Raw genomic sequence first — 25,339 nt, 5'->3', positions numbered from 1 at the left:
CGATATACGCCGCAGTATAACTTTCTACGGCACGCTTCTAAGGCAACACCGCATTCAGTAAAGGCGCTTTTGTCCAGTTTTGAACCATCGAACTCGTGGCTGAGTCAGGCACGTACCCAGGGGGGGGGGCGCCGGGGGGGCCCGGGCTCCCCCCAAAATCAAGTGGCATACCCCCCCCCCCCCCCCTCCCCACCCACGCCACCACTCCTTACACATTCCTAAAGCGCCGCCAGATTAATGTTGAGACTTGGCAGCTGTTCATCGGTCAGCCTTATGCTGCCTTTTTCACTCCTTTTAGATGGCGGTAGTTATCAGCTCTCTTGTATGTGAAGGACAGTTTTCTCATAGATTCCGCACCCGCGCGATTAACTCGAGATGCGTTCAGTTGTCACCATCTATTCAACCGTCACGCGCATAGCTGTTAGTTTTGTTAGTTCAACCTTCTTTGTTTAGGCTGATCCTGGGACCAGGAGAGGGATGCGGCTGTTACTCAGCTGGTCTGTACTCTCATGGAACGAGTTGCGGCCGGAGAAAACACCAATTGCGTTTAACTTTCCCCTTTGCTTCATGATTTCCTTGAGTTACGGCTCGCCGCGACGCTGGCAGATGGCCGGGATCATATACACGTGATATGGGTTAGATAAGGTGGGAAAGAAAATGATGTGAAAGAGCGTCCATCATGAAACCCTGCAATAACCCTTAAACCCATAAGCAAGATTACTGTCGCCAGTTACCTCGTCTGTTTTTCCTTAATTGTATTGCACTTATCGTGCAAAATTGGAAACTGGAAACAAAAATCGCAAGGAGTTGAGAAATTAAGCGATCTGCTAAGGGAGAGAGCCAACGCAACAACCAGACTGCAAGCAAAAGCAAATAATAAAAATGTTAACCGTTGTTTATGAGAATATTTATGGATCAACATCTTTTTATTTAAAAAGGAAGTAGAGAAAACGCCGCCGGGAGTGGAGAATAATTACTTGCTTTGAATGACGCTTCTACAGTTATTGGTCGAACCGCCTCACGTAGCCACTTCTCTGCTGTGCTTATGTGGGTGTTTTTCTAACCTTTCTCGGTGAGCGCAGTACGTCTAGAATCGCAGAGTCCTGCGCTCTACGCGGTTGTATGGGACTGGCGGCCGCACAGCGTTACGCTATTCGCGGAACTGTCAAAACTGATCAACAAGGCGAAAATAACTGATATTCGAAACTATAACATGTGAAAGACTGAAGAAGCCGTAAAAAAATGAACGCAGCCTGAAATCAGTAAAAAAGAAACCTGGCATAGGACAAACCATGATGTATGCACTAAAAGATAAGAGGGATAATATCATAAGCAATCTCGAAGATACAGTAAAAGCAGCGGAAAAATTCTAAGCTGACCTGTATAGAGTACCCAGAGGAGTCACGATACCTCACTTAGAAACAGTAATGAACAGGATACAGAAACTCTCCTATAACTAGCGATGAGATCAGAAGGGCGCTGCAAGACATGAAACGATGAAGAGCGGGAGAAGAAGGTGGAATGACAGTCCATTTAATCAAAGATGGAGGAGACATAATGCTTGGAAAACTGGCGGCTCTTTATACGAAGTGCATATCGACTGCAAGGGTTCCAGAAAACTGGAAGAATGCAGACATTATACTAATCCACAAAAAAGGAGACGTTATAGAATTGACAAATTATAAGACCATTAGCTTGCTCCCGGTATTATATAAGATATTTACCAAAATAATCTCAATAGAATAAGGGCAACACTGGATTTTGTCAACCAAGGGAACACGCTGGCTTCAGGAAGAGATACCTTACAATGGATCACATCCATGTCATCAATCAGGTAATCGCGAAATCTGCAGAGTACAATAAGCCTCTCTATGTGGCTTATATAGATTACGAAAATGCATTTGATTCAGTAGAGATACCAGCAGTCTAGAGGCACTACGTAATCAAGGACTACAGAACGCTTACGTAAAAAGCTTGAAAAATATTGCTACATGCGTGTGGTATTTGTTTGTTTGAACGAGGTGCGTGGGCGCCATCCCTCCAGAAAAGAGGAGGAAGAACGAACTGGGCTCGCTCTGTGAATCTAACCGGTCAGCGCTGCAACCGTTGTTGTAAATACAATCTGTAAATAGTTTCTCGTCTTACTGGCTCGTCCTTCGCGTAAGAATATATCCAGAGGTTGTACAGCTACCTTAATTCTACACAAGAAAAGCAGGGAGATACCTATAGGGAAATGGGTCAGACAGGGATACACAATTTCTCCAAAGTTATTCACTGCGTGCTTAGAAGAATTCAAGCTATTAAACTGGGAAGGCTTAGGAGTAAAGATCGACGGCAAATATCTCAGCAAACTTCGGTTTGCCGATAACATTGTTCTATTCAACAACAATGCAGACGAGTTACAACAAATGATTGGAGACTTCAACAGAGAGAGTGTAAGAGTGGGGTTGAATATTAATATGCAGAAGATGACGATAATGATAAATAGCCGGGCAAAGGAACAAGAGATCAGGATCACCAGTCGGCCGCTAGAGACTGTGAAGGAGTACGTTTACCTAGGTCAATAAATCACACGGAACCCTGATCATGAGAAGGAAATTCACAGAAGAATAAAAATAGGTTGGATCGCATATGGCAGACATTGCCAGCTCCTGACTGGAAGCTTACCATTATTATTGAAAAGTAAGGTGTGCAATCAGTGCATTTTGCCAGTGCTGACATATGGGGCAGAGACTTGAGAATGAGTTAAGGACAGCGCAAAGAGCGATCGAACGAAGATTGCTAGGCATAATGTTAAGAGAGAGAGAGAGAGCGGTTTGGACCAGAGAGCGAACGGGTATAGACGATATTCTAATTGACATCAAGAGGACAAAATGTAGCTGGGCAGGTCATGTAATGCGCCGGTTAGATAACCGTTGGACCATTAGGGTTACAGAATGGGTACCAAGAGAAGGAAAACGCAATCGAGGACGACAAAACACTAAGTGGAGCGATGAAATTAGGAAATTCGCGGGCGCTAGTTGGAATCGGTTGGCGCAGGACAGGGGTAAATGGAGATCTCAGGGAGAGGCCTTCGTCCTGCAGTGGACATAAAACAGGATGATGATGATGACGACGACGATGATGATGATGATGCTGATGATGGAGGTGGTGGGCCCCCCCCCCCCCGAAAAAAAATCCTGGGTACGTGCCTGGGCTGAGTGAATCGATGTTGGTTCAGGGAGTGCCCGATGGACATCCCTGAACCATACTACAGATTCAATGAAGTGATCACGTGTAGGTCGCGAATTTACATCAGCATTCTTGAACTGCGTTCTAACTTTCCACAAACTGTAGAGGCCCAGGATCATTATAGCGTCATACGGAAAAGCCTCATTTTCTACCGGTAAGAATATTATTCCATGTGGATCTAAGGGTAATTAGCTCTTTCTTTAAAGTCCTTTGTAGCACATCCCAGAAAAAATGCTGCTAGATAAGCTTGCAGCATTGAAAAAAATTTAATGTGTCGTGCCAACAAAATCCTTGTTGACACGTTTGCTTTTTTGTGTATTGTTTGTGTATTTCAAAGCCGGCAATAAAGACAAAATAAAAACTCGTGGCTGAGTGGTAGCATCTCCGTCTTACACTCCGGAGACCCTGGTTTGATTCCCACCAGCTGATCTTGCAAGATGTTTTTTATTTATGAATGCCTTCTGGGATTTATCGCTCACGGCCAACGCCGCTGACACCGACGACACCGGCTTTCCTGCGACACGAGCTCCTTAATGCTGTCGCGTTAATACCATTCCATCAGACTATACGTGATTCTACTTAATTTCGCCTGCTGGCACGTTGAAAGGTCTCCGATTCCGGTCTCCCCGATTCAGTCTGAGCACATAGCAACGTCTTTTCCTTAACACTGTTGTTCATATTAACGTGCAAATTGCTTCGATTCCCTTTTTGGGAAAGTCGATTAGTTCACCTACAGTGTACTAGAAGATTTTAATGGGCCCAGAGGAGGAAGTGGCCTGACGTGTTGCACGTCGCCGCCGAGAGGGGGCGCGGCAAGAGGTTCCACCGTGGAGGAAAAGAACAAGGGAGCTTGCCAGCAAGTATACGCTGCCTGTAGGGTGAGCAACACAGCAACAAAGAACGTCAGAGAGGCTGAAATAATCTAATACGTGGCAGCAATGGAAAAGAAACCTGCCATGGATAACTACTTAACAGGGAAATAAATGAAATCAGGAAAAAAATAATTGATAACTCAAAGGGAAGCACATTACTTTTCGAAGCGAGATCAGGATGCCCTAGAACACGCACCTACAAAGGGAGATATAAGAAACAAGAAGAAGCGTGTGCTTGGCTGCGGTGAAACTAGGGAAACGACGGAGCATGTTTTATTAAAATGTGAAGACATCTACTCAGCGGTCGATTTACGCTCCACTGGACTCCTTGAAGCCCTTGGGTTCAGCGAGAGCAGGGGAAAAAAAGAGGTGATTTGAGGATTGGTGAAAAAGTAGGGAAACGACAAAAAACGGAGACGTGCAAAAACAAAGTTCACAATAGGGGGTCAGAAAATTTGACTGTGGGAGGTCATCGTGGTTTTTCTTAACCTAGGTAGGACGTTATGCACTATACCAACAAGAGCTTGGTGGCGTAACCCACCGCCCCGTTCCAAAGGGGAGGCTCACAACATCCTTCCACCCATCGGTGCGCGGGTATGGGGAAGGATCCTAGAGTTTCTCGCGAACACCGTCTATGGGAGTTTCCCGAGGGGTGCTGAGCCGTCGTGGGAATGATGGTACATGTCTGCGAGGCTTGTGTGGGCTGGTGTTGTAAGAGGCTTCGTCTAAAATGTGGATATGGCTACACAAATAACGCGTTCTTAAAGTAAAATCTTCATAAAATGTTTCCATTCATGCATATTACATCTTTACTCACCTACATTGCAGTACCAAGAGAAGAAAAGCAAGAGCAGACGACAAACTTTTTCAAAGCGAGCGCGAATCTTGTCGTCTGGCGTACAACTTTAGCGGCCCGCCGATACTTTTTACTTATAATTGTACAAAGAATAACAAGTTCTCATAGTTAAACAAAATATGTTTTTGTGCTATAATAAAGTTAAAAAGCTTTTTACGTGCTGTTTTAGTAGAAAATTAACTGCATTGTATGGTCGATTTAAGTGGTCTTCGCTGCCGTGGTTAGTTTGTTTGGCTGGTTAGTACATGTGCAAGCGGTCTTTGCCTATGATTGTGAGGTTGTGGGAGGTCGTCACCCCTATTGCAAGTACTTGTGTTGTCTCGACGTCATTGCAGAAACAAGTGTTATAACCTCCCCCGGTGGTCGTGTAGGCGTCAGCCTCGAAGTATTGACCAATGCACTGTGGGAGCCCGTGTCATCTACGGATGCGTACATGCACCAACTCTGAGGAGTCGGGACTTATGAAAGCAGTGCCGTGTTGTTTTTGTTGCCTATTCAGTTCGCCTGTTCACATACTCGCCTGAATGTGTGCTATTGTGATTTGTAAGTTTTCCCCCGTCTGTCTGTACCAGATACCTCGCATTCAGCTGCTTATCGCCTGCGATCGTTTTATAGCTTTGCTGCACAATTTAGCCCGTAAGTCGGATAAACTTAGGAAGGAAATTCTGAACCTTTACTCCCGAAACGCGCTTGTACGTCCATAGAATTTGCGGTTTAAATGCAACACAAATCCTCATTTAAATTTTAGAGGGAATTTATGATTTCTTTCAATTGAAATCGCAGATAAACAGAATTCATTAAATGAAAGATTTCATTCTATATGCACACCAAATAAGTTCCGCAAAGTAATATGGTTTGTTACAGGAAAGTTCAATATATAGATGTCTAATATTGTAAAAAATTGATTGATATAGGGGTTGATTGGATAGAGGGTGTGCATATTACACGCCTGCTTCCTTAGTCAGTCGTTACGTGCCGCTCTACTTGGGCAATAAACCAAGCAACAATGTTTCCGAGCAGTTCGTATATCGGGAGCACACAAAGGTGATTTAAAACCTCCAGGCATATGGTGACTTTGTGTTCCAAAACAAAAGAAAAATTAATAGTAATAATGTCTACAGTGGCAAAGCAGAGTAAACAAAACAAAGAAAAAATCTGTCTTTTGAAGAAAATGCTACATTTTTTCTTAATTAAAGCAGTCGTGCAAGGGGTTCTAGATCACTTACAATATTTGAAAATTCATTATGTGATTGGCCAGTCTGTTTCTCCTAGAGCTATAATGGCCTCATATTCTTGCAAAGTTATTCGTACTACTCCGGTATCCTTATTACATTAAACTCCTGAAATGTTTTATCCTGGCCACTGCTCTTCCTCATCTACATTTTCTGCTTAAAAGTTCTCAAGGCAATTATATATTGCCCTCCTCTCCCTGTTATTCAGGCAGAGAAACTGTGAGACCCACATGGCCATCACAAACTAATTTTCACTAGCACATGCCCTGACGTTCAAAACATTGCAGCTGAGCATAAGGGAAGCTAGAATCGGCACCGGTGATATGTGAAGGTTGTTAGCAAAGGCGCCTGTAGTGTGTGAGGCCACAGTTTATGCGAAGATAAAAGAAAAGTATTCAGAAAAAGTATATAAATTTTGTAGTTGATATTGTTGCTTTATTAATGCTGCTCTTGCTTTAGTTATCCTTCTTTTTTTAGTCACCATATGTGTTAAATGTCACAACATTTGATATTATAGCATTGGCAATATATCGGGGAAGGGGGGGGGGGGTCCTCATCGGGATAGTTCATTTCTAATGCATACACTTTGCATGGCTTGTTCGCATTGCCGATACCTACTGTATTACTTTGCAATTAAAACTTTCACAATTGTTTTTCACAAAAAACAACAAGCAGTTTAAGAATGTTCCTTTGTATCATGCAATATAGTGCCCCTCTCACCTAAAGCTGTATGTTATCTAGACAAAAGTAAACAGCTACATGTTAGCTGCATAACCTCTTAAATTTGCACCAATATCGAATATATTGAGACAAAAAAGATACATTGGTGAACATATTGCTGCGGATGCTGACCAGCACATGAGTAGTGCTTCGTTTATTACACAAACATTTTATCACCTTTCAGAGAGTGTGTACCACCTAGATCAAAATCATTTTATTGGGATATTTTTGTATCATTTGCATGTGGCAGAAGCAGGAAATAGTAAGTTGACTCTGCCTTAAAGCAAACATATGCATGAGAGAGCGCTTACAGCATTACGTGTTCACACCGAGGCGTTGGTGCCTAAACTTCACGACAAAGAAAGTAAAATGTCAGGTCACTTACCCTGTTTTCTGAAACCATCTATGACTGGAAGCTTCATTCCACTGAGCTGAGCACAGCGCCACCCCACGACTGAAGACGACGCTGTGTTTAACAGTAATTGACATGAAGTTTGATTAAAGCTAAGCAACCGCTTCTGGCAAGGAGCGGTGCTGTTGGGCACTTGAGTCCAGGTGGAGTGTTAAGTGTAGAATAAGCGTGTTAGTCACGGCAGTATTTGCAAGGAAAAGGTCCAGAATTGATAGTGTATTGTTTTGAATATGTGTAGGTTCATTGAGAAGCTGTGAAAGGTTGTGAAGCACTACTGTATCCACGAAATGTTCAGAAACACTTGAGGGGGGCTCAGGGAAATCGTTATTCCAGTTTACAGAGCGAACATTAAAATCACCCATTAAGTAGCATAGTGCAGTGCTTATTCTTACTGGCGCTCAAGAACTCGTTAAAATTTTCAAAGAAAGTAGTGTCGCAATTTGGAGGCCGATAGAACCCTCCTATGAATAGATTGCACTCGCCAAGAAAAAAATTTCGCAACACATTCAATTCCTGTAATATCAGGCAGCCTAGCAACACTCAATGTTTCTTGGAAGAGAATTGCAACGCAGCCGCCATGGGAATCCCTGTCATGTCTAGATTCTGTAACCGCACGGTGTTATTTCAGAGTCGGTGATATCACTATGCCACCAGGTTTCTGTTATTATTGGAACGGGATTTGTGGGCAGTTGCGCCTCTAATTCGGCGATCTTGTTTACTATGCTCCGAGCATATATGTTTAGACACAGACATTTTTTTTGTCTTTTAACACAGGAACGAGGTCATTGCAGTCCTTTAGGGTTTTCTTGACGGGGACGAGGTGACGGGTATGCATTTCATCTGAGCACTGTCCCATCGATATGTTTGATTGTCAACCTTTATCTTGTTGTACTTGAGCCTTACTTTGGCACCTGCTTTCCCAACGTCAGCTATGCTGTCCCAGAGGTGCTTCCTTATCTACCGTACGTGTCTCTGCTGAAAAATCTTCCGAAATTGAAATATTTTGCCTTTTGAGCTTGCGGCAGTTGCTCAGCAGGGTTTTTTTTTTCTCGGTGGTCTGTAAACTTTAGAATGATAGGCCGGTGCTTCTTTGCCTGCTTACAGCCCATGCTGTGCAGTCTTTCAATGGAAGGTACTCGAACACCTAAGTGCTTTAAAAATAATTCTTCATTTAATGTGGTCAATAGCGAATCTGGTGTTTGTTTCACATCTTTAAAGCCGAAGGCTAATTGGTTGTTTCGTCTGCTACTATCTTCTAAATCGATTAGTTTCTTTTATTGATTCCATATTGTTCATTGCGTGTTCTCGAAGCATGCTCCAAGTTCAGCATATATGGCTGCTATGGTTTCCACGTTCTGAAGTTTAGACTCAATGGTCTTTAATCACTTGTGCATACTCTTTTGTCCATCAAGAATTTCCCTCAGCAACTGTTCAGTAGTGGGTGCAGGATTGGATTCAATATCCCCACTGAGTAGCAGCAACGAGAGCGAAAAGTTTTTAACGAACATACATACAGTACTAACGCTGGAAGGGCACGCCAGCTGGACTAGACAGCGGTGAGAGGTTTTGATGTAGGCGTATGTGTTACTAACCTACGTGACCAACATGAACACGTTGATCATGGCTCTGACGGATGACCAGCTGGCGTGCCCACTGAGAGTATTCCGGGGCAGTAGGGTGTTGCTGAGTGCGCTGGTTTCCGGTGAAGGCAGTGGTCTGTTTTCGCAGTCTCCACAGAGTATGAAAGGGAGTGCAGGGGTGATGCTGCCGGTCGTATCTTGAAGGGCGCCGGCCATCGCTGTCGCAGCGGATAGAAAAATCTCCGTGAACAACATGAACGGGTTGGTCATGGCTCTGACGGATGACCAGCTGGCGTGCCCACTGCAAAATCTTAGCCTGAAGTAAATTCTACTCCCGAAACGCATTTGTATGTAGCTACGAATTGTTAGTTTACTTGCAACACATGGTGGTGGTGGTAACAAGTTTATTGAAAATCCGGCAAGTTCGTAGCCTGGGCCTAGGCTGCCCCCGAGTAGGTCCGGAGAACCTGTCTCCTCGCTGCCTCACGAGCTTGCTGGATGTGCCATAGTTGATCTTGGAGGTTTGAGTTGCGCAGTGCGGCCGTCCACCGTGCCGCAGCTTTGTCTGGAGAGACTGCATTTCCTCTGCCTATAACCTCACATTCCCAGAGAATGTGTCTAAAATGCGTGAACCCTGCCCCTTAGATTGCAGTTATCGCCTGAATAGATGTCTGGATATATCCTCCTGGGATGAACGGGATTGCGGAATGTTTTGGTTTGTAACTGCCTCTAGTCTACTGCTTGGGCCCTGTAGAGTGGTTACGGGGTGGATAAACACGCTTGGAGTTTTAACAAAATTTTGAAATGTCAAAGTACCCAGTCATTCTGTCCCTCTCTGTCCGTGCCTCCGATAAATTTCCAACCCCCAAAGAGGATCCTTCTACGCATAGAGTAATTATATTTTGGGAGAAGAAAATAATTTTACCCGCCGTGGTTGCTTAGTAGTTATGGTGTTGGGCTGCTGAGCGCGAGGTCGCGGGATCGAATCCCGGCCACGGCCGCCGCATTTAGATGGGGGTCAAATGCGAAAACACGTGTACTTTAGATTTAGGTGCACATTAAAGAACCACAGGTGGTCTAAATTTCCGACGTCCCCTACTACGGTGTGCCTCATAATCAGATCGTGGTTTTGGCCCGTCAAACTCCACGATTCAATTTTTTTAAGAAAATAATTTTAAGCTTCAGTGGAAACGTTAAGATTCTAAGATCTGTATTTATATGGCTTCATGGTTCATGTCCAATAGAATTATTGTTTGCCAAAGTGGAAATTTCGCATGCTGAACATCAAGGAAGCTTGTGTGTTCGACAACTTGATTTATGCATAAATACCTTGAATACTTGCTGTGGCAGCCTATGTGATTGTCTGATTGACATGCTCACTGAGAGAAATGCATCAGCCAATGTAATCGTTATGGTTTGTAAAAAGACACAATGTTCTTGTGTAGACGCCTTGTTTAACTTCCTTTAGCATTTATTTATGACGTGTGAAATCTATAAAACAACTCATCTATTAGCCTGAGTAGATATTTAGCGCATAAGCTGCTTTCTTTTGTGCAAATTGGTCGTTTTATTAGTATCCTGATTGTTTGTTATTTTTCTTTGGTTTACTAAAAAAACGTCTTGTGTGTTTTGTTAGGTGGGTAACTTATGCAGCAGTTCATTGAGTAGCTCTACAACTAAGCTTATCCATTCAACTCATCTTTGTGTACTGCAGTTGGAGCAACAAACAGATTCACAGGAAGATGTAAATAGTGATGTCGAATAAGGAATGTTTTGGGCTGGAACCAACGTTGTGACAAGCTCATCTTTGTCAACTAGTCCTCTTGTTGAAACACTGGCTGCAGCCAGAGGCTTCTTTTCCTTAGCTGATGTTGATCAGTTGTAGAACAATCACTATTAAAAAACAGCCTATAGAATAACTTTTCTTACGTACAGTAAGGTTTGAAGATTTTCTGTTAATAACCCAACGGAACAAAACCACTACAGAAAAAAATTTCAAAGCTCAAAAAGGCTTGCATTCAAGTGTAATACTGCATGCAGAAAAAAAAGTATTCACGCAGCTGTCCTCTTGAAGCGTTACTTCGCAATCGCAGCAGGCTAGCAGGCCTGCTGCGATTATGAAATGAAAGTATGAAAGAATAAAAAATGTATTTGCACTTGTCATCTGACAAAACTTACTGTTCTTGTACAGAAATGAAAATCATTGAAAAGGAAGTGGGCGTTTATGCTGAGATATGAGCATATAATCTGTAACCCTCGTAAGCTGATGTCAAGTAAAACAACATGAAATCATGGGAGATAAAGCTTTTTAAGTACACATGTTATAATGGGAACACCAACCTTCTTCAGTGTGATAAAAGTCACTGTAGATAAAGGTTGTAACATTAAATTTGTTAATATGCGAATGTGGGATAGTTGGTAACAAATTTATAACTTGCTAAAGAACATTACTCTCCTCATTGAAAAAATAACTATAGTTTCTTGCACATGTGCCTTGATCACATCCACCACAACATTATGTATTTTTATCTTTTCGTAATACATTCTGTAGCCCTTCAATAAATTCCACTTGGTAGTATCACCGTGTTTGTTTTGTATGTTTCTTTGTCTAACTCCCATCAGTAACACGCTTTAGCAAGTTAACATAGTCCGCTAAGCTTTTGTGTCCAACCAGCATGTTCCTTCAACATCAAGCAAGCTCTACTTTTGTAAACATCAGTGTCACCTAGAACACCATGGACTATGTGCGCTGTATGGTGCGAGTTGGAGGGAGATACAAAAGAGCTCTGATGTGACAATCTGAACATATTAATTATATTTATATACCGATCGTATTTGCATAAGTTTGCTGTGGTGTTGAGAATTTTATCCATGTGCAGCGACACAGGCACTCAACACAACATTGCAGTCAGGCTAGTTTGTCCGAATCTGAGGTTACATACAGCACTCAAATGATATGAGGAACAGATTACAGTGCTTATGTTATTTGTTTCTCTTATCTTCACAAATTTTCTGTTGTGTGTAAAGAGCTTGGATGCAAGTGCAACCAAGCGGGAGCCCATAGCCATGGGTGCACTTACAATGAAATGGCAACTGCACATTGGAGAAGTTTTGGGTACCTGAAACAAAGCTGTCAGAAAAGTCTCTTTGCTATAAAAGCCCCCTGAACTTTGACACAACACATCTTTGGACACATGCCTGCTGGAGCAGCGTCACATGCAAAAGTGTGACATGGTCATGTGCATCTGTGGAAAGGCATATGCAACTGCAGAAAAGTATATTGATCACTAAATAAGAACAAAGACAAATGTCTAGGTATTCATGCATACTCCAAAGTGCCTTTTGAAGCAGTGTATGGTGTACGAATGATGGCATGGCCACTCTGGAAAAGAGGTCATGAATACTGTTACTTCCCTTTAAGAAAGTGACATCTTCAAAAGCAATAGAACCGTTGCAACTGACAATGGAACTGCTTTAAGTAATTAAGGCTTGGATGGAGGCCTGCAGGCTAACCTTTCAATAAAACACCTGCCAAACCTTTCTATTGCTCACTTTTCCTATTAATAGAATGAATGTTCGAACTCTACAGGTTTGAAGACTGCACAAACAAAGGGACACAGACCACAGCGCTGTCCTTTCATTTAGAGCTGTTTTCTGCTCGTAATCATAAACCAACCAGACCAAGTGCATGCTCTTCTACTCCTCTGAATACTGTAGTTGAATGTTCCTTATTACTCGGAATGACAATGTATATACATGCATACAAGTTCTTCATATGTCTGCAGGTCATAACGATGCATAACGATGCGAGAATTACCCATTTGTATTTTGTGAGGTGAAAATGCGAACGCACAGTTTCGTATTACAAAAGCATAATAAAAGACAGTCACTTTAGCATACGCCAAAGAGGGTGAAGGCGAAAGTCTGCACTCTCAAGAGACATTCATTAAATTACTCGACATTCTCATTCTAACACGTTGTTACTTCTTATTTCTTGTTTTCTCTCACTAAAGTTCATAGATTCGAGTGCCTTAAGAGAGAGAGAGAGAAAAGAAAGAAAGGGAGGTTCGCCAGTGATTATATCCGTTGGGCTACCCTGTACCAGAGAGGAGCAAAGGGATGTGATAGGTGAGAGAGAAAAAGAATGACAAAGAATAATTGAAGAGAAAAAAAAACACGCGCACACAATACAGAACTCTTTCTGTGGGCACTGTCACATAGTCTGCGAAGGAGTTCCTAGTGATACACACTGTCACATGCACCTTAACGTGTTCACGGAGACACGCTTCATTTAGGTCTTGTTTTATATGCTGAGTGACCTACCAGTCGGACACGTGGCTATCAAAAAGATCGACCTGCTATCTTTGTGGCTGGCATTTCTGCACATGACAGAAATGATGTATACATATAGAACAGAATTGCTAATGTCATTTTGCTTCCACATACTTGTAGACAAAAGGGTCAGTTGTTGCAGAATAAGATACCAACAAAACAAGTAGGTTCATTCACGAGTTTAGCTCTAACTAAACAAGGCATCAACATATTGGTTCCACGTCAACAAACAGAACTTCAAAACAACTCAGGACATTAAAAGATCAGAAAAACAATATGCCATTAGCTTTTCTTGTGCACACATAATACTCTTTTCATGCACAAGAATGTTCAATTAGGTAGCGATCTACTTTGACAACATGTCGTAGGGAGACTTAAAGAATTTGCAAATTATCGCTAATGAATATTTTGCTGCACACAGGAGTCTCTTGTAGGCATAGCGAATAAACAAGTACTTCGCTGTTGAGCCGTTACATCAAAGGGATTTCACACGATCATGGCCACTAAAACATGTGCTGAAAACTGATTACTAAAAATGTCTCTGCAACCTTGAACACACCTGGTCTAAACTATATCCTAATATAAATAAATAACTTAATTGTTAATTACTTTTTATTTATTTCCACAATGTGTGCCTACATAACTGGCACCAGACTTTACGGTGGTGCTCTCAGTGTTGAGTCATGTCACATCAGTGTTCCAAATTATTTCATTGCACTTTTCAAACACAATGAAACAGCTTGTAACATTGTGCTGAAACATGTGAATTACTCTAGTAGCTCAACATATCCCCGCATATAGTAACGCTTGTCTAACAGAACGCCATGCAGCACACTGCTCACATATGCATTTTCCCAGCTTATTTTACTTTTATTAAGACATAGACTCCTACATGGCTTAACTCTGTGGGTAGACAAATGCTATTTGAGTTCACAAGTTACGAAGAAGTTTTGAAAGAACGTGCACTGAAATAGTCACGTGTTGGCGAGGTGCCTTTCTTCACGTGGCTGTAAAGTGTCAAAGCCAGTAGGCGCATGTGTTACCAAGATGGCTGAGTGGGTGTGAAGGTAACCCTTAGCAGTGGAAGTTGTCAGAAAGTTGAAAATTGTTTTGCATGTTTACTTATTATATGTCGGTACTTTGTTGCCTAAAGCAGATTTAATGTAATGCTGATGGGATAGGGCCAGAAGTGAAACAAGTCAATGTAGAATACACTTCTGATAGTTTCCGAAAGATGAACAGCTATCATCAAAATAAGTATAAAACAATGTGCACATCCCGGTGTTCATAACATTGGCAAGTTCCTGTTGTTCCGTCGTATGTTATTAAGCACTGTTTACTAAAAGGACAAATGGAGTATAAGGAATAAATGGGGAGTTTGTTTGCACACAACGGGTTCATTCAGCACAAATTATCTCTGTATTGATTGGAAAGCCTAGCAACGCGAGAAACGTATACAGCCCCTACTACACACGTTCTCATAGTTTATCCCTATGTTATTTATGCCCAAGGGAGAGTTACTAAGCATGGCAATATCATTAGCAAATCGCAAGTTACTATAGTATTCTCCATTAACTCTATTCTCAATTCTTCCCAATCCAGGTCTCCGAGTACCTCCTCGAAACACGCTGTGAATAGCATTGGAAAGATCGCATCTCCCTGCCTGACGCCCTTCTTTATTGTGATTTTGTTGCTTTCTTTACAGGGGACTAAGGTGGCTGTGGAGCCGCTATAGATATCTTCCAGTATTTTTACATATGGCTCGTCTACACCCAGATTCCGTAATGCCTGCATGACTGCTGCGGTTTCGACTGAATCAAACGATTTCTCGTAATCAGTGAAACCTATATACAAGGGTTCGTTATATTCCTAACATTTCTCTATCACCTGACTGATAGTGTGAATATGTTCTATTGTTGAGTAGCCATTACGGAATTCTGCCTGGTCGCTTGGTTGACAGAAGTCTGTTCCTGATTCTATTTGTCATTACCTTGGTAAATACTTTGTAGGCAACGGACAGTAAGCTGATCGGCCTATAATTTTTCAAGTGCTTGGCGTCCTCTTTCTTATGGATTAAGATTATGTTGGCGTTCTTCCAAGATCCGGTACTCTAGAGGTCATGAGGCATTGCGTATACAGGGTGGCCAGTTTTTCTAGAACAATATGCCGACCATCCTTCAACAAATGAGCTGTCACCTGATCCTCCCCAGCTTCCTTCCCCCTTTGCATAGCTCCCGAGGCTTTCTTTACTTTTTCCGGCGTTACTTGCGGGATGTCAAATTCCTCTAGAATTTCCTCTTCCATTATCGTCGTGTGTGCCACTGGTACTGTATACATCTCTATAGAACTCCTCAGCCACTTGAACTATCTTATCCACATTAGTAATGATATTGCCGGCTTTGTCTCTTAATGGCATACATCTAATGCTTGCCTATTCCTAGTATCTTCCTCACTGCTTTTAGGCCTCCGCCGTTCCTGAGAGCAGGCTCAATGCTATCTATACTATACTTATCCATATATATATATATATATATATATATATATATATATATATATATATATATATATATATATATATATATATATATATGTTATAAAAGAACTAATGTTTCAAGTCTTCCTTTGTTACTATAAGATATATAGATTTACGAAGTGCCTATTCAAAGCATGAAATATTCGGACTAACTTAATGAAAATATCAACAGTTAATTCTTGGATTTCTTACATTAAGAACATGCTCTGTGCATAACTTTCTTCGTGACGAAATTACTTAAGAGAGACTGGCGCAATTGCAAATCACAAAGAATATTTGCAAGTGATGAAAAACATTATTGCTCAGACTTCCTGCCTTCTGAGCACAAATGTAGTATACTGTGAGTGTGTCACTGTATACTCGATTCAATATGTAAATTTTATAGAAATATTTTTAGAGGTATATATGTCGCACCAGTGCTTATACAAATGCTGACACATATCTTGATGTAATATGTAGGAATGAATTAGGCATGGAGGACTTGACATTTGACTCAAGACGTAAATTACTCATATACATACGTTACAACATGAGCTTTCTGTGGTAATAATGAACTTCCCAATTGCCACCGATCAATCTCTCTTGCAGCTCTCGATAGTATAAAATGCTGAAACCACTATATAGCATGCTGTCATTCAGGTACACAAATACCAAGAACAGACCATGAATTCTCATTAAACACAGGACTTTATTTGGTGCTCCACTAAACCGGACAGTGGAAAGCCAACTCAGTAAACGATCAATTGCTCTAAAGAAGTAACCATTTGCAAAAAAGAAGTATAAATAGAATAAGATCATAGTATCTCCGGGATGGAACCACGTAAACCAGGACACTGAGCCAACAAATACACGAATTGGTCCAAAAGAAGGTTCATATGTACCAAAAGAGAATACAGGGGAAAAACCACACAGAGCTCAGAAAGCATATCATTCAGATATCTGTAGTGTAATAATTATTACAACAAACATACATAGTTTCTGGGGGCATGAGAACAGTAATTTTTGAGATAGGGATGAACAATGATTACTTTTCGAATAATAAAAAAACCTAATATAGCAAAGCAAACTGCTGATTTTACCGTCCTCATTCTATTGAGGTCTAACTATACGTTTTTTTTCTCAGCTGTAAAGGCCCTGTGTGGGTAACTTTTCATAATTTCTTTAGCTCTATGTTTTATTACCGGCTGAAAAAAGATCTAGAGCAAATACGGGGACCTGCAAAAAAATGTTTCAGCGACCGTATCAGACCACATCCAGACATTTGTACTACCTGATGCAGTAGAACACTATGCAACATGCTACACGCCCATCGACATTTAACTCAAACTCTAGTTCAACGTAGTTGTTGACCTACCCTGCTGTATCATGGTGCTGTGCTCTCCACTTATGTCTGCTCAAACTACGAGACTGCTCAAAGGACACGGAGCAGACAGTAGAACTGTATGGCCGGTCACCTGTATGAATGCGCCGGTGTACCTTCATGGCACACTTCAACGAGAAGCCTTGAAGGTATAAAGGGCATTGATATGTTTTCACCTGTGTGGGTGTGCAGGTGTTGATTCAGGCGGTTCTTTCATGAGGAACTCTGAGAGCATGAAGGGCACTGATATGGCTTCTCGCCCGTGTTGGTGCGCAGGCGGGATTTCATGTTGCCCTTTGTGAGAAGATCTGAAGGCAGGAAGGGCACTGACACAGCTTCTCGCCTGTGTGGGTGTGTAGGTGGTATTTCAGGCTGGCCTTTAGTGAGTAGCTCTTAAGGCATAAAGGGCACTGAAATGGCTTCTCTCCTGTGTGGGTACGCAGGTGTTGATTCAGGTGGTTCTTTCGTGTGAAAGTCTGAAGGCATGAATGGCACTGATATGGCTTCTCGCCTGTGTGGCTGCGCAGGTGGCATTTCATGCTGCCCTTTTGTGAGAAGCACTGAGGGCATGAAGGGCACTGAAATGGTTTCTCACCTGTGTGGATACGTAGATGTTCGTTCAGGTGGGTCTTATGCGAGAAGCTCTGAGAGCATGAAGGGCACTGATATGGCTGCTTCTCCCCTGTGTGGCTCCGCAGGTGGGACTTCATGCTGGCCTTTTGTGAAAAATTCTTAAGGCATGAAGGGCATTGAAATGGCTTCTCACCTGTGTGGGTGCGGAGGTGTTCATTCAGGCGAAACTTTCGCGAGAAGCCCCGAGAGCATGAAGGGCACTCATAAGGCTTCTCGCCTGTGTGGGTACGCAGGTGGGATTTCAGGCCGGCCTTTTGTGCGAAGCTCCGAAGGCATGAAGGGCACTGAAATGGCTTCTCACCTGTGTGGGTGCGCAGGTGTTCATTCAGGTGACTCATTCGCAAGAAGCTCCGAGAGCATGAAGGGCACTCATATCGCTTCTCACCTGTTTCGGCGCACAGGTGGGATTTCAGGCTGGCCTTTTGTGAGAAGCTCTGAAGGCACGAAGGGCAATCAAATGGCTTCTGACTTGTGTGGGTGCACAGGTGTTTGTTCAGGCGGTTCTTTCGTGAGAAGCTATGAGGGCATGAAGGGCATTGAAATGGCTTTTCACCTATGTGGCTGCGCAGGTGTATCATGAGGTTGCCCTTGTCTGAGAAGCTCTGTGAGCATGAAGGGCACTGATGTGGCTTCTCATCTGTGTGGGAGCGCAGGTGTTTCGTAAGCTTGCCTTTTTCTGAGAAGTTCCGAGAGCATGAAGGGCACTGACTTGGCTTCTCGCCTATGTGGGTGTGCAGGTGTTTCATGACGTTGTCCTTTACTGAGAAGCTCCGAGAGCATGAAGGGCCCTGGTAGGGCTTCTCACCTGTGTGAGTGCGCAAGTGGATTTTTAGGTGGCTTTCTCGTGAAAGGCTCCGAGAACATGAAGGGCACTGATATGGCTTTTCGTCACTGTGGAGGCTCGCATGTGCGTCCAGATGAAACAATTTATCAGCCTCGTGGTCACATAGGTCACACTGGTGAAGGAATCCTTGCTTTGAGTTGTCACACGTGGCAGTTGATGGAGAGATAGGAGACATCGATGCTGCACAAAAAAAAAGTAATTAAAGATAGCATGAAATACCAAAAAGAAATCAGGTGCTGAATCTAATAACAAGCTTTCTTTTTTTGGTGGGGGGGAGACCTTGAGGGTGATTTCAAGTATAATTAGACAAAGAAATTTTGACGGTCCTTTTTAATTTACTCAATAGTTCTGCATTTGAATGCTTGACGATGTTGTTTGTGGTGTCCGCCTATAATAGAAATTATTTTTACAAAGGTGTAAAATTAGAAAGGTAGAGAACTTGGAGTGTTCGAAGATTTTCACGAATTTCTAGGAACCTTAACAACTGTTTTAAAATGTTTTGACCCAGCTTGCTCTCTGATCCTTAATGAGCACTTGAGGCCCGGTTGCCGTACTCGACACTTGCAAAGCTTCGGATTCTCTGGCATAACAAATTTGTCTAATGTAAGACTTCATCAGTCGGTTTATTGATCCCACACTAAACTTTGGCAATGTTTTCATATGTTGAGATTGCAAGGAGCCAGCGAGGAACACTATTATAACGCGATAACATGAAGAGCCCCGTGTTGGCGTCCTGCGCCGGCGTCACGGTGAATGAAAACTCTCATATATATTTAGGTATCTGTATATCATACCTGGCTATAGTACATTACATCGGTATAAGTTGGTTATATTGCCACAGCATTCAATCACTAAACTTGCTCATATGCAATCTCGCGAACCCTACACGGCACACCGCAGCGAGGTAGAGTGAATGCAAAGCCTGGACGTGACCCCCGCGATTGCTGCGGAGGAAGTCTCCGAGGCCCCGCCCAGCTGTGCCTGCCTGCGCGGCACGCTACAGAGAAAAGACTGCACTACTCTTTCGCTCCGCCGCGCATAACCCTGCAGCCAAGCACCTGCAAGAGAGGGAGAGGTCAGTGGAGAAGTGCAATAGTGAACTGCTGCTTGTGCACAGGTGCGCAGCTACGCGTGGCGCTGAAGTAGACCAGTGTTGATCGAATACGTATTCAACATGGAGATGTGGGACTTTTAAACTGCGGCGGTGAATCAGTGTAGAACCCTGGGGAAAGTGATGCACTCGGCACGCAACGGTTGGGTATCTTTAGGTTTCGTAGACGAATGTATTTCGTGATATCCATTGGTAGGACAATTTCACTTCCTTAATATGGCGTTTTAAATTCGAGGATCTTTAATGGGATTTCAGAATTTCATCTATTTCGTTATATCCATTATTTTGTTATATCCCGTTTCGTTATAAGGAGGCTTGAGTATTCGTTAACTACTAAATGCAACATAGCGACTCGTACAGAGGAGGAAGGAATGACAATGAATGTGGGGAGAAGGGAATTTCTACACCTAGGAATGGAAAGATCGAGGGGTTACCAAGGAGATAATGAAACTTTGAGTAATCGAGAACTTTGCCCTGAAGTGTAGCTTTGTGGCAGCGCACGCTGTGCTGCCACAAAGACGCACCTCAAATCGAAATTCATGTAATCCGTACCCCAACCCTGACCTTACTCTTCAAGGTTTACATTTTTTGGTGCGAGCTACAGGTGCAAATATATGGCAACTTTTTTTAGTGACCTTGCCATTATTCATCGTCGAAAACTACTTGCTTGATTGGGTTTTTCTCAGTACCGACCTTATAGGCTTAACAAAGTATGACATCTTCGGTTGCAGTTTTGTTCATAGTGGAACAATTTGACATGCACTCTACTAATTGCGCTCTGCTTAGGCGTCCTCTGCCAGAACACCTGAATAATGGCACAAGCCAATGCCACAGTTACAAGCACTGAGGCAGGCAGAGGCGAATCAAAGAGCACAATAGCACTTTGGAACCAGGTAAAAAAGGCAGATAGTTTTGTTTTCTGCACAAAACGAGTACACAATGTGGGAACCAGCACACAAAACCGAAGTATGTCTCACCTGCTACGGCACAGGCTAAAACAAAGACTCACAGACATTCTAGTTCTAAATATTACAATTTTTCTAATCGTGAAATCGTTTATTGAAGCAACAGATCAAACTAATAGTTGATGTTGCCTTCAATAATTCTCGAAGTCATATATTATTGTGAGTGATGCCACAGCATTGTAGGAGACAAAGGCACACCCTTGAGGTTAGCCTTGACTCATTGGCTAAGAATGGGGTGCCTGTGAGGCGAAGGGCGCACAGCGCATGGTTTGAAATTTGAGCCCTTTTTGCGAGGTAATACTGTGCAAAGTCGCGCTTATGCGAAAAGCTGTGATAGCAGAAGTGCCAATTATGCGGCTTCTCCTCATGCTGTTGCACTTTTGTGCAATGAGTGCGGATAGGACGTATATCGCATAGTCACAACTGTCGCAATATTTAAGGCAGCTCTGCTGCAATTCCTTGTGCTTGACAATTCGTACGAAGCCGTTATATATGCTTCTCTGTCCACAGAAGCATAAAAAGTAATTGAATCTGCCAATTGCACGTTTTTCCAACAAAAATTATAGCAAAAAGCCTAAACGATCTTAACATATCAGGCTCATTCTTCACTTATGCCAAATGAGCAAGGTTCACAGTTCATGGAGAAAGTTTGTTTACTACAGGCATATATAGAAGAAATAGATCACTGAAGCTGCATAACCATACTTTTCTTTGGTAACATTTGTTTAATATAAGGTGTCAATACAAAGCAAAATTAAGCCATTTCTCTACAGAGTGAGGTTGTGGTACACCACAGTTAGCGCTATTCACTCGCTTTCCTTAAATGAATCTTCAGATTCACTCCTCAGTTACCAGACTTGAAAAGTTTTTTTTTTTAAGATTGAAAGTTTATTGCAAGAATCGCTTTTCACATACATCATTCAAACATGCATCGCCACATCAGGGGGGAGGCTAAAGTCTGTGTGTGCCTGACGAGGCCTGCCTTCCTTGGGATGACACCGAATGCATTTGAGACGGCAACAGACTTCCTTGTGCGGCAGCATCAGGATCACAATAATAAAGAATATCCACATTTCAGCACCGTGTAAAAACGTTTCAGCACAACCTATTTTTCAACTACAGCTGTGAAAGAGAGCAACACAAACAGCACTAAAAATAAATAAGTAAGCGAACACGCTATGACCACAATAAGTCGACGTTGTGTGTAATATCACTCCAGGAATAAGGCTCCCAATAAGCTCCAGCCACACGGGAAGGTGCGAGGCGAAATCCGGCAACACTGCTGCGCGCGGCTGTTCCCCCTCTCTCGGTTCCCGTCCGGCCGCGCTTCGCTGCGCCGCTCATTCTTGGCTCAGCAGCCGTCCGATATGGAGGTTCCCATTGTTGATCCCACCAAGTGCAAATTCATTCGGTAATTCTGCTTTTGCACGCCAAAGGGACTCCACCCGCGGATATTCATCGTTAGTTGGCAGAGGCGTATGGCGACAAGTGTATGTCCGTTCAACACGCCTGAAAGTGGTGCAGGGACTTGAGTGCCGGTCGGAAGGAAGTCCACGATGAAAAATGGAGTGGGCGAACGCCAGTTTAGGAGAAGGCTATCGAGATGGACCAGCGCGAAGTGCTTCAAAACAGTAGAATCACCGTCCGTGAACTTGTTGCGCCAATTCCTGGGAGTTCTTACGGTACAGTGGAAAGAGCTTTGCTTTGACTGAAAAATTGGGGTTTCACAAGTGTTGTGCTCGACGGATACTGCGGCTGTTGACATCAGACCGCAAGGAGAAACGCCTTGACTGTGCTCGCCAGTTTCTTCAAAAGTGTCAAGAAGATAAGGCAGGATTGTTGTTGCATTCCATTGTTACAGGAGACGAAACGTGGGTGTTTCATTTCACTCCCGAAAGGAAACAAAAATCCAAACAGTGGCGTCACCCAGAGTCACCAGTCGCAAAGAAGTTCAAACAAGCTCCTTCTGCTGCCAAAGTCATGGCCAGTGTTTTTGAGGATCGTAAGGTGATACTGCTAATCGATTTCATGGAACGTGGAACAACAATCAACTCCGACAGTTATTGTGCAACACTAATAAAACTCAGGCAAGCTATCCAAAACCGAAGGCGAGGATGACTCGCTGCAGGTGTAACGATGCTTCACGAGAACGTTCGACCTCAGGTTTCCTGTCAAAGCCAGGAACTTTTGACAAACTTTGGGTGGATTGTCATGCCCCACCTACCGTACAGTCCAGACCTTGCGCGTGGTGATTATCATTAGTTCCCCAAGCTAAAGAAATGTTTGAGTGGCCAACGCATCAGGAGCGCCAATGAAGTCAAAGGAGAGTTGAAACGCTTCCTCGGTGGATTGGCGGCGGAGTTCAACGACACTGGGATACAGAAATTGGAGCACCGCGTACAGGAATGCGCAGAAAAAGACTACGATTATGCAGAAAAATAAAGTAATGTTTCCTCTTTTAAATGGTGTAAATTTCTACGAGAACAAACAATGTTGTCTATTTCTAAAATTGATGGAAACCATATTTCTGGATGAACCCTTAATAGATCCATAACTTCTTTTTTTGTAAAGCATTTTACAAGAGAACTCGTGTATTAGATTTTCGCTTGCTTTGTTATCATTCAGGAAAGTTATGGTGCTACGTTCAAAGGTCAGAACCCCACAGTTAGTTCTAGCCTCAGGAATCCTGCAAGATACATGTCGCAGTTCAGAAACAGCACAAGGCTGTGCAAGTGAACAAAACCTAAGGTTGGGTTTGCTGCGGGTCAAGTCAGCCTAAAATTTAGGCTTGCTGTGGATCAAGTAATCAGCATATTTTGCCTGTCGAAGGGTTATTAAGTTATGCGTATTAAGAATCGCTGGTATTCGTTGGTATTGTGTTCTCGAAGTTCTGGGAATATTACCGTTTGCTCTAATTGCCTTTTTTGCAATATAATTGAGGGGTTTAGGTTTGCATATGTTGTCTTCCTCAGAAAAGTAAACAGTAATGAAGAAGTGACTGGGTAAGTGACAGTTGTTTCTTCAGAAAAGTTGGTAGGACAAGCCTTAATATATGTATTAGACCGACTTAGCATGGTATACTGGAACGCAAGTAATTACTATGCTAAATCAAGGTTAAGAGTTCACTAAATGCCACTCCAATAAAAAGTATTTAGCTCACACATACTGTTTTCTTTTTTCAAACTGAAGACAGGATCCAAATGTAGAATTTTATATTTAGGTTTAAGGACAATAAATATTGTTTTGCGCACATTTAGCTGAAGTTTGATCATGTTCAGAGAAATATTTGTTTGCATTTACTAGAGTGTTCAAGTTGTGACTGCAGAAAAATATGATAGTGTCATCTACATACAGAACTATATCAGCTGAACTAGGTATATATACTGGAACTAGGTATCACTATGACCTAGGAGACGCAAAGGCCCTAAAATGGAGCCCTGTGGAACACCTGTGGAACATATGCCAAAGGTAGATGGGTTACAGTTTACAACTGCGCACTGTATTTAAAACGATAAGTAACTATTAATAATCTTTAGGGATATACAACTTATTCTATAAAACAGTATTTTATGTAAGAATATTTCATGTTTAATACAGTTGAGAACGAAAGCCAACTTCTGGGGAACTTCCATGCTTTTTGAAGTTCAATGTATCAGTAATGGCCATTTTTGTTCGATGTAACCATATTTTTTGCGATAATTTCTTTATTATGCAACAGTGTTCTAAAAATTGTTCAATATAAGGAATAATTCGATGCAAGCATGTTCGACATTTAGTCAGGTTTGACTTTACACATAACAGAGAGGTGAAATTCTAAATCCTTGCAAGACAAAAAAATTTGGTTAGTGCCGACACCTATAGTCGGATACAACTTTTGAAAAAAGGGGAGGCCCCGCCCAGATGACCGAAGCGGCGAAGTCACTGGCCGTCCGGCGCATGACGTCGGTCCAGAGTGCGCGCCCATTGGTGGATGATCGTGTGCATCTGCCTCGGAGGAGTAAACGCACCCTTTTTTCTAAAGTTGTATCCGACTATAGGGCATTTTATACCGAGCAGTCTCTTTTTTATACTCTTCCAGTATTATTAAATACATTAAGCAAAAGATTGTTTGACCCCTTTCAGCATTCAATTGATGCTATTAAGGGATTTATTCTTAGCGAACTTACGTGATATTGCACTCAATGTAAAGCTTTACCGCTTTTGTTTTTTCGTTTCCCCATAACATGTTATTTGTTTATTCTAATGCCTATGTTTTACCGCATAACATGTTAATTGTTCTTTCGAATGCCTATGTTTTGTGCTGCAATGCATAGCGCTGCTTTCTACGAAGTCTTTTGTTATCTTGTTTCAGTATTTATTTAAAAAATTGAAAATAGCTGCCTGTGTACTGTACTGCCAAGTTGATAAAGGGGGCAGGACCTCTGCCAAGCTTACGAGCTTTTAGTCCTGTCTCCTGCTCTGTCCAAGAGAAAAATAAAGACTGAATTGAATTAAATAATGTGCCGCTTCGCAAAGAACATGTAGAAACACGTTGGTCCCATTAGGCTCCTAAACCATTGCTGATCGGGAACACAACTAAGAGGTATAAATTAGTGCTTTGGTGTGAGGAAAAGTCTTAAAATATATGCACCACAACATTGTCATTTACGGGATTATAT

General features: G+C 42.4%; 2 protein-coding genes across 8 annotated transcripts in view; both read right to left on the bottom strand.

The window, feature by feature from the left end:
- The window catches only part of LOC139048756 (zinc finger protein 271-like), a 344,730-nt gene that overhangs the window by 58,037 nt on the left and 261,354 nt on the right, over positions 1-25,339 (bottom strand). The gene's annotated exons all lie outside the window — the stretch shown is intronic.
- The window catches only part of LOC139048676 (zinc finger protein 84-like), a 75,376-nt gene continuing 66,593 nt past the window's right edge, over positions 16,557-25,339 (bottom strand). Inside the window, exon 5 of the mRNA XM_070523167.1 lies at positions 16,557-18,785. Within this exon, the coding sequence (XP_070379268.1) occupies positions 17,413-18,785 (1,373 nt within the window). The 3' untranslated portion in view covers positions 16,557-17,412. The remainder of the gene's footprint in view (positions 18,786-25,339) is intronic.

The sequence above is a fragment of the Dermacentor albipictus genome, chromosome 8 (assembly GCF_038994185.2).
Source record: "Dermacentor albipictus isolate Rhodes 1998 colony chromosome 8, USDA_Dalb.pri_finalv2, whole genome shotgun sequence".
Lineage (NCBI taxonomy): Eukaryota > Metazoa > Arthropoda > Arachnida > Ixodida > Ixodidae > Dermacentor > Dermacentor albipictus.
The sequence above is the reverse complement of the archived record's forward strand: the minus strand, read 5'-3'. Positions and strand labels throughout refer to the sequence as shown.